The following is a 10589-nucleotide window of genomic DNA, read 5'->3' on the forward strand; positions in this document are numbered from 1 at the left end:
AAACACGTTTTTAATGCTTACCTGTTAGGATCAAATGGTTCATCTTCTTCTCCATTTCCGATTGCTATGACTTCCCCACAGGCATAATTTGCAAACTACAGACATAGAGATGCAATGGTAAAGACGTGCACATTATTTTTGGAAGACAGGTACACTATAGCTTAATGAAGGGAACAAACTATAACTATAAGCAAAATTTTGACAATTTGTTGTGGTGCACTAATGAGGCAACACTCGTGTGTGTACATTTATACTCTCTAGGGTGATTTTATACATTAATTATTTTGTAGTAAACATAAAGCTGTCAGGATTATATTTTTTTTAATGTAATATAAAAAAACCATTCATATTGAATGACTTTGCAAACTTCTGACTGCAAACCATAAATGTTCTGAAACTATCTTTCAAACATTCAGACAGGAAACTGAGATTTGCAAAATGACCACAGTGAGTCTCAACAGCACTACAAATAGCTGCACCACCACAAAGGTGCAAAACAAAAGAAAGACCAGACAGAGAAGGACCAGAAAGAGACACAGAACAATTACAAAAAGACACAAAATTACCAAAAAGAAATGCAAAATAAGTATAATTAGACACAAAAACACCACAAACACCATATCTTTCAGTTCTTGAGTTTTGCTCCTATGGTCCTATTGTCTCATAATCTGTCCATGCCCAGGACTATTGTATTATTGGCAAATTCAGTGATTTCTTGTGGGACACTTACTTCAAGAGATGCTCTTCTCCACAACATGCAAGCAGGGTTATTTGGATGCTTCTCCCATCCTGGGCAGACAAGTGGATGTTTGTAGAATAAAACACATGCCCACAGAGAAATAAAAATAAGGGTTTTTTAAGGGTTTAACTTGTTTCAAAGAACATATGCCATGGGTAGTTTTGACTCAAATCTGCATTTGTTCCCATGTTCCCTTGTTGCAGAGCCATCAAAGCTCACCACATGTACAGAGGACACTGAAAAGTCTATTTGAGGTATGATATGCAGATTCTTTCCATGTGTTTATCAACTTCAGCAGGTAGAATAAGATTATAATACTTATTGCTTCCTCCCTTGAATTCCCTACATGTGCACATTAAATTCTTTTTGAACTGCTCCGTCTCAAGCAGAAAACAATACAATACCTTAATAACAATGACTTACACGACACCAGGAAATCCACCGATCCACCATCGTTTTTTATCCATTTAAAAATCCAAAAGGTTTTAAAGAAGCTGTGAGGTGTTACTGAAAACTCACGATTATGAAAGTTAATTATTATAGTGTCATTGACACTGCTGCACTCTGCTTACAGTAAGCTACATGCTGATAAATGTTATAAAGTGAAACAGAGAAAAACACCTCAAATTGTACAAACCTTTTATATTTACTTAATCTGACAACAATCAATCAAGGATAATTAATATTATCTACACACATAGATTACAATGCTATAAGACACTTAAATAGGGTACTTGAAAAATGTCTCAATAAATACACTAGTCTCATTGATCATTTCTTTTATTTTCCATTATCACAGTGTAGAACCCAAAGACATATTTTAACCTGTATTCAAAAAAAAAAAAAAAAAATCGCAAAATCCGATCACACCTGGCAGGAGATTGTCAGTTGAACATTAGAGTTGGAGCACTGGTGTTTTACCTTAGAGTACATGACACTTAACCACAACTCTATAAGACCTGGTACAAAATACAAAGATGCTTTGTCATATATCATAAAAAGACACATTTCACATTTAGTTAAACTGGCCCACAGGTATGAAAAGAATTAAACCTAAAAAACCCATTAATAAGGCACATTTTGTGATTCACAAAGACTCAAACTCTAGACAAATATTCTTTACAGTTGGACATTGTAATCTGACACTTTCACCAACAGGCGCCACACGGTTTCTCCGGATCGTTGCCGCACTCCTTGATCTGAGATCTACAGACAGAGGCAGAGTAACACCAAGAGTCAAGACGCTATGATAACAGAAACGTACACGTGATCACCTTGTCTCGCACACGCACACTGTACTTACTCAGCCACTTCCATGCAGTTATAGTTGATTCCTTTATCAAGCTCCTTCTGTAAGTCCTTTAACGATGCATTTGTGCAGTTTGTGCTGAATGGAAGAAATGCACAAATGATACAGAGAACACGATTTCAGGTCAATTTTCCCAGTGTGAGTGTACGTTTGCCTGCATATTTGTGTGTTGGACCCCAAAACCCTACTAACCACTGTGGAAGAACATGCAGAACATTTGTGTATTAATTACATTCAAAAATAATGGAAAATTGTGTTGCAAAAGTCTTAATCTTACACAGCGTTCTTCTGTGTGACGAGCACAACATTCAGTGCTCTCATCCTGGTGGCGTTGAATCTCTTAACTTCGATGCTCGCAAAAATACTGATGGCAGGAATAAAAGAGCACAATTTAGAGGGAGCACATGAATTCAGCTGAAAAGGAGAGCACACATAAACAGCAGCAAAGCTTTGAAATTAAGGCTTCGACGTGCATTATTTTGTACTTCCACTCAACAAAAAAAGGACAGTAACACATGGAAGAGAAGAGTTGCTACACTCATGGTTTTTCTTTTGTATAAAGACAGAAATTTTAACAAATCTCAAATCATGAGTCAGAACAAACCTTAGGTGTTTGAGAATAAATTTAAAGTGAAAAGTAATGTTTTCAGTGGCCATACAATGCAGTGAAACGAAATGAAATTTAGGCAGTAGTGTGACAGAACAGCAGGCACCACCCAGAAGTAATTCGGCATGCACTCTGCATGCACACACCCTTATCTCAGCCCCAATTGACAGACAGTGGTCTGGTCCAACTAGCATCCTTACAGGCTACCTGAGCAAACAGATGCTTTAAATAAAATCATAAATACAACTATTCCTTAGAGGATTTTCTGCTTTCTCATGTTAACGGTTGTAACATTTCTTTCATCTTTGGAGTGCTGGTCTGACACAACAAGCCAGCTTCATAGAACTGTGATGGCCATTTGTACCATTCTCGGACATAATAGTTACTAAACTATTAATCAAGACAATACCCTGCAGATCGACTGATAATGAATCTAATCATCGGCTGCAGAGACGACATGAGAGTAGTTGCAGAGCTGTCCAGCAGGTGGCAGGAATAGCAAGAGCACAGCGTTACTGTTTGATTTACAGCGAAGGCAAAGAAACGGACAGGAACCTCATCCATCAAGCCTAGAATACATTTCCCTGCTGAAAGTCTGCTAATAAAGGAAGAAAGGGATATGCATTACAGGAGCAGTGGTGGAGGCAAACAATAAAACTGCAGAGAAAGAGGACCACATAAAATGTGGCTCACTTTTTCTAGATAGTTAAAATGTCATGCAGAGAAAGATCATATTTACAGTAACATTTCAATGCCAATAAGTCGGCATTGAGATTATTACACATCATCCTGGTGCTTGGTTTGTTGTGCAGTGCTACTTTTGCTTTTCTTTGCCGTCGGTTCCCAAATTATATCACAAATATGACACAAGAACGATCTGATTTGTGTTGGAGATGTGCATAATGTTGCCTTAACCGCGCTTTCTGACATCTTCAGTGCATCTGTCACTGTCACGGTGTTGCACAACGTTAGACAGGAGGAAAGTGTTCTCACTGAACTCATAAAACTGTCAACACGGAAGTGAAGAGCAGCTCACCTTGTGGGACTGAACGGCGTGGTGATGGATCCGTTTAGCATTGCTGTGACATCACCACAGGCAACATCTGCAAACTACACATATGAAGAGGCGGTTAAAGAAGAATGCACTTAAGCTTTAGACCATAAACCTGCTTCATCTTGCTTGAAAAAAAAAGCGAGATTTTGAGGAAACACTTACACAGTCAATATGCACTGACTAGTTTTATTCCTTCTTATTTTGAAAGATCATTTCATACTGTACAGCTCAGTTTAATGAAAGATACAGTGTATGTTTCTATCAGGAAGTGTGAGCTTGAATGCAAAATGTCACTGACTCAGCTTTAATCCATGTTTTCTTAAGTTAAACAAGTAGATTTTCTGTTGAAATTACTTCAGGAAGTAAAACAATCAGAGCAGGAAAAAGAAACGCCTTCATTACACATGATTACATAGTTTGACATAGTTTGTAAACCAACCAGTCTGACAACAGCTACAGGCCTTTCAGGTCTCTGGACACTTCACAGGCTGACAGGTAAAACCACAAATCATGTTTGCGTGCAGCAGCTTTGGACAATATAATTTCAGCCTGCTGCCACAGATTTGCCAAAGTATATATTTTGTCAACTAATATCTGCTTGCTCTCTTTACTTTTTAGTGATCCAGTATTCGAGTGACTTTTCAGCGGCTGGAGGTCTTGCTGCACTTAGTCTTTAGTTAGGTGCAGTTACAGGTGCAGCAGGACCCATTCTTCAACAACAGGCTTTTTAGATCTTTCTTACTGTAATCATTCCTCCTGTAACACTGGCCTCTTCCTAATGCTCCTCCAGTGTTAATGATGGGATGCTGTAGTCTTTTAACAAATTTCCCTTTTTTTTGTCACTGCCTGCAGCTCAGCACAGAAATACATTTTAGAGACACACAAAGAGAGGATTTTGTAATAATAATACAGACGTGACGTAAGGTCAGACTGGCCTCACGTCGACTGCTTAGCTGCAGTGCTTTGCTAACGATGCCAGCGGAAGCTAATGTGAGGGCTCCTCTGAATGTGTGGGTTGCTGCTGCTGCTGCTCGCTCAGGAGAGAGCTACACAATGTGGCTCCATGGAGACCAACACAAAGCCTCATTGATGAAGAACCAGGCAGAGTGACCTTTTTCTTTGCTCCTCCATCATAATCACTTACACACAGGAGACATTTGCTGCACCTCATGTTCCACATATGTGCTATTTTAACCACAAGTTTGATCTTGAGACTGTTGCATTTTTTTTTTCTTTGCAAAAACCAGGGAATTCTTTGTTGTTAACTTACAGCAGCTGAGGCTCGGTTCCAAAATGAGCGAACCGGGTTGTTTTCACAATCTGTCCAACCTGGGCAGCCAGTTGTGAATGTTTCTACAACACAACACAACACAACACAACACAACACACACACACACACACACACATTGAAATCTTTGTTGCTGTTTCAGTGTAGCTGATAGGTGTCTGCGTTAGTGAGCTGTTGAAAACAAAACAGAAATCTCACATTCCCTCAAGGAAACAGAAAACAAGTAGCAAAAACATAAAAACACTGTGGTCAAACAATAAAATAACAAAGGATTATTCACTTTCTTGTCGAAAGTTCAATAAAAAAAAAAAAAAAAACAGAGACCACTCAGCCAGTTAAACTTAGCTCAAAGACCGGAAAATGCACCTTCTTGCATCTCCAGTGTGTTTGTTTAATCTGTGCCAAAACCGAATAATCCGACATGTGGTTTTTGGGGGTGGGGTTATGTGCCAGACTACAGCAACAGCTTCCTGGGGTCTTGAAGTTCCCAGACAACCAGAGGAGACTCCAGAAAATGACTGCGCCCAGCAAAGCTAGCTGGTTCCAATCTTAGCGCTAAGATAAGATAACTAGCTGGTGGTGGTAGCTTCATATTTAGCATATTTAGATTATAGTGAATTCTCGAACAAGCACATTTCCCAAAGTATTCCTAAGATCACCTTCTGGAAATGTGCTGTTACAGAACCTGGCTGTCCTTGTTTCAATACTTTTTAGTCTTCTAAAAGAGGAGATAAAGGTGAAAGGTCATGCTTGGCAGGGAGGGAGAGGTCTTTTAGGATCTTGTGCTTGGTGTGACAGTAGCTACATACTGCATATGATTTTTGATATTTCTAGATCTAGGTTGTTGCTGTACCACACAATGACTGCAAAGGTGAAGATGCTGCAAGTACCGGCATAGTAAATTAGCATTATAGCTTCCTGTGAGATGTAAACTGTAAAATGTAAGAAGTAAAAAGCTGTCTTAAAAAAAAAACAGAACGTATACACTTCATGTGATCATACTACAGGATTTCTCTACTGCTTGTTCAGGTTTTGCAGGCTGAAGCAAGTCCCCTGAGCCACATATCAAAAACCTGGCGTGACTTGGTACAATATGCACGTGTGTCATAAATAACTCCTCTGGCATTTGAAATGAGCAGTTATGGCAGATATCATGTTAGTTCCCATGGTTTCATGTTGCAAAGGCAAGTAACACGCACGAAGGGCAATGTCAGCTCTTTTGCCTAAATGGTGAAAAATACATTTGACATTGTTGTTAAATATAAATAAGTACAACTTTACAGATATTGGTAAATGACTCCCTTTACTTTACTGCCCTTTACTTTTTTGTATATTTTGCAAATAATAATCTAAAGTGAATTAAACTGTACCCAGCTGTGAGGCTGTCTGGAGTCTTACCACTGCTGCCCTCCTTTCCACACCAGGTCAGATCATTTAGGACAGATCCCAACAGCGTGTCCTCCAGGGTGAGAAAACAATCTCTCTTCTCAGTGAAATCATGGACCACATCCTTTGTTTTGCTCCAGAACATCATCTAACCCCCCAAGAAAAAAAAAAAAGTTAATATCACAATATTAAACAGATGAACCTACATTAGGAAAGACATCAGGTATAGATAGATGATGTGATGATTGATGTTTACTCTGTCGCATGAAGGTTTGAAGGGGGCTGCAGCAATGAGAGAGTCATAGGCTTCCACGGGAACTTCACAAGGGTCCTTCCCTACATAGGCTTGTTGAAATGTATCCCATATGTTTTGACAGTCATATCTGAAAAATAAGTGAGGGTTCTGTTCAGGAATGTGGATCAAGTGTAGGACCAAGAGGCACACACTTCCCCTCATGTAACACCTTTATTTTACTGCACAGCGATGATCACGCGTTTGAATTACTCGATTTACTATTTAATGACTACACTCTAAGAAAGGATTCAGGAGGTTAGTTAGTATGACTTAAAAACATGACTTTTTTCTACATAAAAAATACAATTTGTTACATGTCCATTATTTTATTAAGTTGATAACTTATTTCAAGAAGTTGATCAAAATTAAAAATGAAGAAAGTTGTCTTAACTCAAAAATATACTGATTTTGGATAAGCATTTCTGCCTTCACTTAACAAGGAAAAGAATTAAGTTAATGAAACTTAATATTGTATTATAATATTAAGTTAGTGCAGCTTCCTATCACGTGTGCCAGCAGAGAACGTGACCAACGGCCATTTTATGCTGCCAGACTGCACCAGCAACAGAGGGAGAGACCGCAAGGAGTGAAGGTCAGGGGGTTGGATTCACTTTACCTGGTGAGTAAATATTTTTTTATTGTCTTTATTGTATGTGCAACAGCAAGTAACTATCAGCGCTCAGTCCAGTCGCACAACAGTAAAAGTGAAATATCTGCAGCATGCTTTGTCCTCAGCTTTTAGCTAGCTAACTGATGTCTTCAAAGTAAAAATATTTTTATGTTAAAAGTTGGTTAATTAAAAGAAAATAATATTCTCCACATGCAGTGTGCAAATGTAGGCTGAGAGCCAACACCACATCAAATAAGTTACAGCCCCTGAAAATAAAATTAAGGGACTCTGCAAAATTATCGTTCTCTGTTTTTGGCTCCAGAAAATCAGTGTTCAAAATGAAAAAAAAAATGTTTTCAAACCTTGAGTATTGCAAAGAATATTAATCTTTTTTATATATATTTTGAACAGTTAATATTTTCTGCAAATACAATCAGAGAAACTTGTGATTTGGCAGTGATCTCTTAAATTTTTTTCTGTAGGATAGTAATAAGCTATTTATTTTGATCACATTTGATTTTAACTGTATTTTTTCTTCTTGTTTTTCAGAGACGGGAGAACTGGTCGCAACATCCGGCTAGGAAAGCAACATTTCCCAACAATGGTTAGCAACGGATAGCAACATTAAAACATTGAAAAACATCATATAGACAGCAAGTTATTACTACAGGACTACTGCTACCTAAAATCTAAGTTCAAATAGACAGAACTTACATTTACATCACATCTGTACATTTTGTGAAGTTGTGCTGTATACACTTTATTCTGTACAAGTTCAGTACATTTATTACATAACGCACAAACCAGCTTCATTAAGGAAGAACCCTGTTCAGATAGCAGGCAGTGACAGTGTTGATTGCAATAAAAATTGTTATCGATATTGAAGTTGCTTACAATAAATGTGCTTTGACGGTAAAACTGGAATTGCATTGTCTAATTTCTTCTGACTTAAGTGAAATAAGTTAGTTGTACTCAATAAAATTTAAGGGAACAATTTGCATGGACTTTTCTGAGTAGAAGGAAAGTAAAATAAAGGAGTTATAGCAACTTTAATAGATTAAGTTGACCACTTATTAACACTAAAACTTTGGTATAAAAATTGAGTTGGTTCAACATAATTAAGCTTGTAGAGGACAAAACAAATCAAGTTGGTTGTACTAGACTAATTGAGTTAGTCCAGCTAATTTTTATTAGAGTGTAACTTCTTTTTTTTGAGGGGGGGGGGGGTTATTCACCCTTCCCTTGAAAGTAAAGAAACTCTTTCAGATAGGAACACAGTATCAGGGTTTAGAAGTACCCGACACATGTACAGTCCATATTATCAGTCAGTATTATCACAATAGATAATGCAGAAAATAAGACTTCAGTCTCATTTTGATACAAACTCTAGCACCAACTCTAGTGCAGGTTAGCACATAGTTTTTAAGACCAACTGTAAAAGCACTCCTTCTATCTTACTGCAGACTCATGCTCATATGTTTGAAGTACATTTTATTGACTGTATTTACTGGGAAACTTGCTAGTTTTCATTTGACAAAGGTAAAAAGTGCTTTTTCCCCTCCCTTGAACGTAACATCACTCTTTATTTAGATTTTGATCTGTTACATATTTTATAGCAGTCTTAAGTCAGCTGTACAGTCTAATACAATCCAATACAACAGCCCTGCCACAGCATCTATCTTCAAGAAGTTTATAATGGTCAGCTGTTGTAGACATTATCAGAAATGTGTCAGGTCAATTATATGTTTATTATTGCAGTCATAGCTGAGGCTGGTGTGCTGGACTACAGTGTTGAGTTGCTGTTTCTCTGCGTTTGGCCCTCCAGTTTACACACTTGAGGGTGACAGAATATTAGAAACACCTCTTAATATAACGCGGGCTGGTACAGCACCTGACCTCAATGCTAGAACATATGACAGTGTCAACATTAGCCTGGACAGGTGTAGCCAATGAAGTGGACATCGGTTTGTTTTTTTTGTCTTTTGTGAAGCACTTTTTTGAACTGTAATACATAATAATGTTATTATTATTATTATTATTATTATTATAAATACACTTCAATAAAACTGCCATGGCTGTCAGTATTAGCTCAATTACGGGGAATAATACAGAAAAACTGTGTTTCTGGTGTAATAATGACAATGTAGATCCAGTGAACACAAACCACCGGACATGCAGACAGAGCAGAAACTAAGCAGGTGAATTAATCATTGACCGGAGTAACAGAGACCAAACTTTTTAGGGCTGAGCTTCAACTTTAACACTGAATTTACTTTGAGACATTTTATCTGTATGACACTGAAGGTTGTAATGCTTTTGTTGAAACCGCCTGGGAGAAATGTCGACTGATGAACCTAACGCTCATTTTGGAGGATTTGGTGTTTGTGGTGTATTTACCTTCTACAGAGATGTGCCTGTTATTGAGCTTTCTCTCAATGATAAATGGGCTATTTAAATGGGGTTGACAAAATAACAGAAACATCCATCAGTAGCCTTGAACGCAACACAATTCAACAACACCACAAACTACACCTTCCAAGATGATAATGCAGTCGGTTCAACACCTCCCTGTAAAAGTTTCAGCAGAAACTGTGCATCCTAACTTTTTTTTATGAAGGCGGGATTCTGCAGTAGTTTCAGCTTGGTATACACCCAATAAACAGCTGAGGCAGCCTGCTGCAACACATTTAACACATCTGAAGTTACACAAGTTGTTTCTAGCATTAAAAGCTGTGTGAGGAAGGACCCTGACACCCTGCACTTGCACCTTTTTTTTTTATTATTCTGCATGTAAACTGTAAGAAATAAAGCACCTACCCGCTGAATTCCTCACACCGAGCAGTGAAAGTCGCTCTCAGCTCATCTGTGTTGCGCCGCAGCGTCAGCCCCAGCGCGACGGCCAGAATAACAATAATAAGCAGGACGAAGGCGACGCTTAAAACGACGCAGCGTTTCCCCCGTCTCTTCTCCGCAGGTCCACGTCCTGCGTGCTCCATTTAGGAAAAGCCTTTACTTCGGAAACTTCGGGTGAACTTCGGGCAAACTTCGGGAGTTGCTCGGCGACACTGAGCGACGCTCGCGCTCCGACGGGCTATTTATGGAGAGGTGCGCGCGCGCCGGCTCGTGCAGGAATCTCGTCAATCACGGTGAAGTGGAGGTCAAAGGTCACGCCGTCGAGACACCGATACACGGCGGCGGGAAGTTAAGAGAGAGACAAAACAAACAAACAAACAAACAAACAAAACAAAACAATAAAAAACATGTATTGAAATCTACTTTACATACCTAAAACCCTTCTTAC

At 38.6% G+C, this 10589-nt stretch overlaps 1 protein-coding gene across 1 annotated transcript; it reads right to left on the bottom strand.

The window, feature by feature from the left end:
• Positions 1-1503: 1503 nt before the first annotated feature.
• LOC139625117 (ADP-ribosyl cyclase/cyclic ADP-ribose hydrolase 1-like) lies at positions 1504-10414 on the bottom strand. The gene is made up of 8 exons (XM_071484776.1): positions 10106-10414; positions 6640-6766; positions 6396-6531; positions 4980-5062; positions 3692-3765; positions 2326-2412; positions 2043-2126; positions 1504-1945 (listed from the first exon to the last, which is right to left on the bottom strand). Exons 1-8 carry the CDS (start codon positions 10282-10284, stop codon positions 1888-1890), a joined length of 828 nt encoding a protein of 275 aa, XP_071340877.1. The 5' UTR covers positions 10285-10414; the 3' UTR covers positions 1504-1887.
• Positions 10415-10589: the final 175 nt, after the last annotated feature.

This window comes from Trachinotus anak, unplaced genomic scaffold (assembly GCF_046630095.1).
Source record: "Trachinotus anak isolate AG129_WGS33_773 ecotype Australia unplaced genomic scaffold, CSIRO_AGI_Tana_v1 ptg000009l, whole genome shotgun sequence".
NCBI lineage: Eukaryota > Metazoa > Chordata > Actinopteri > Carangiformes > Carangidae > Trachinotus > Trachinotus anak.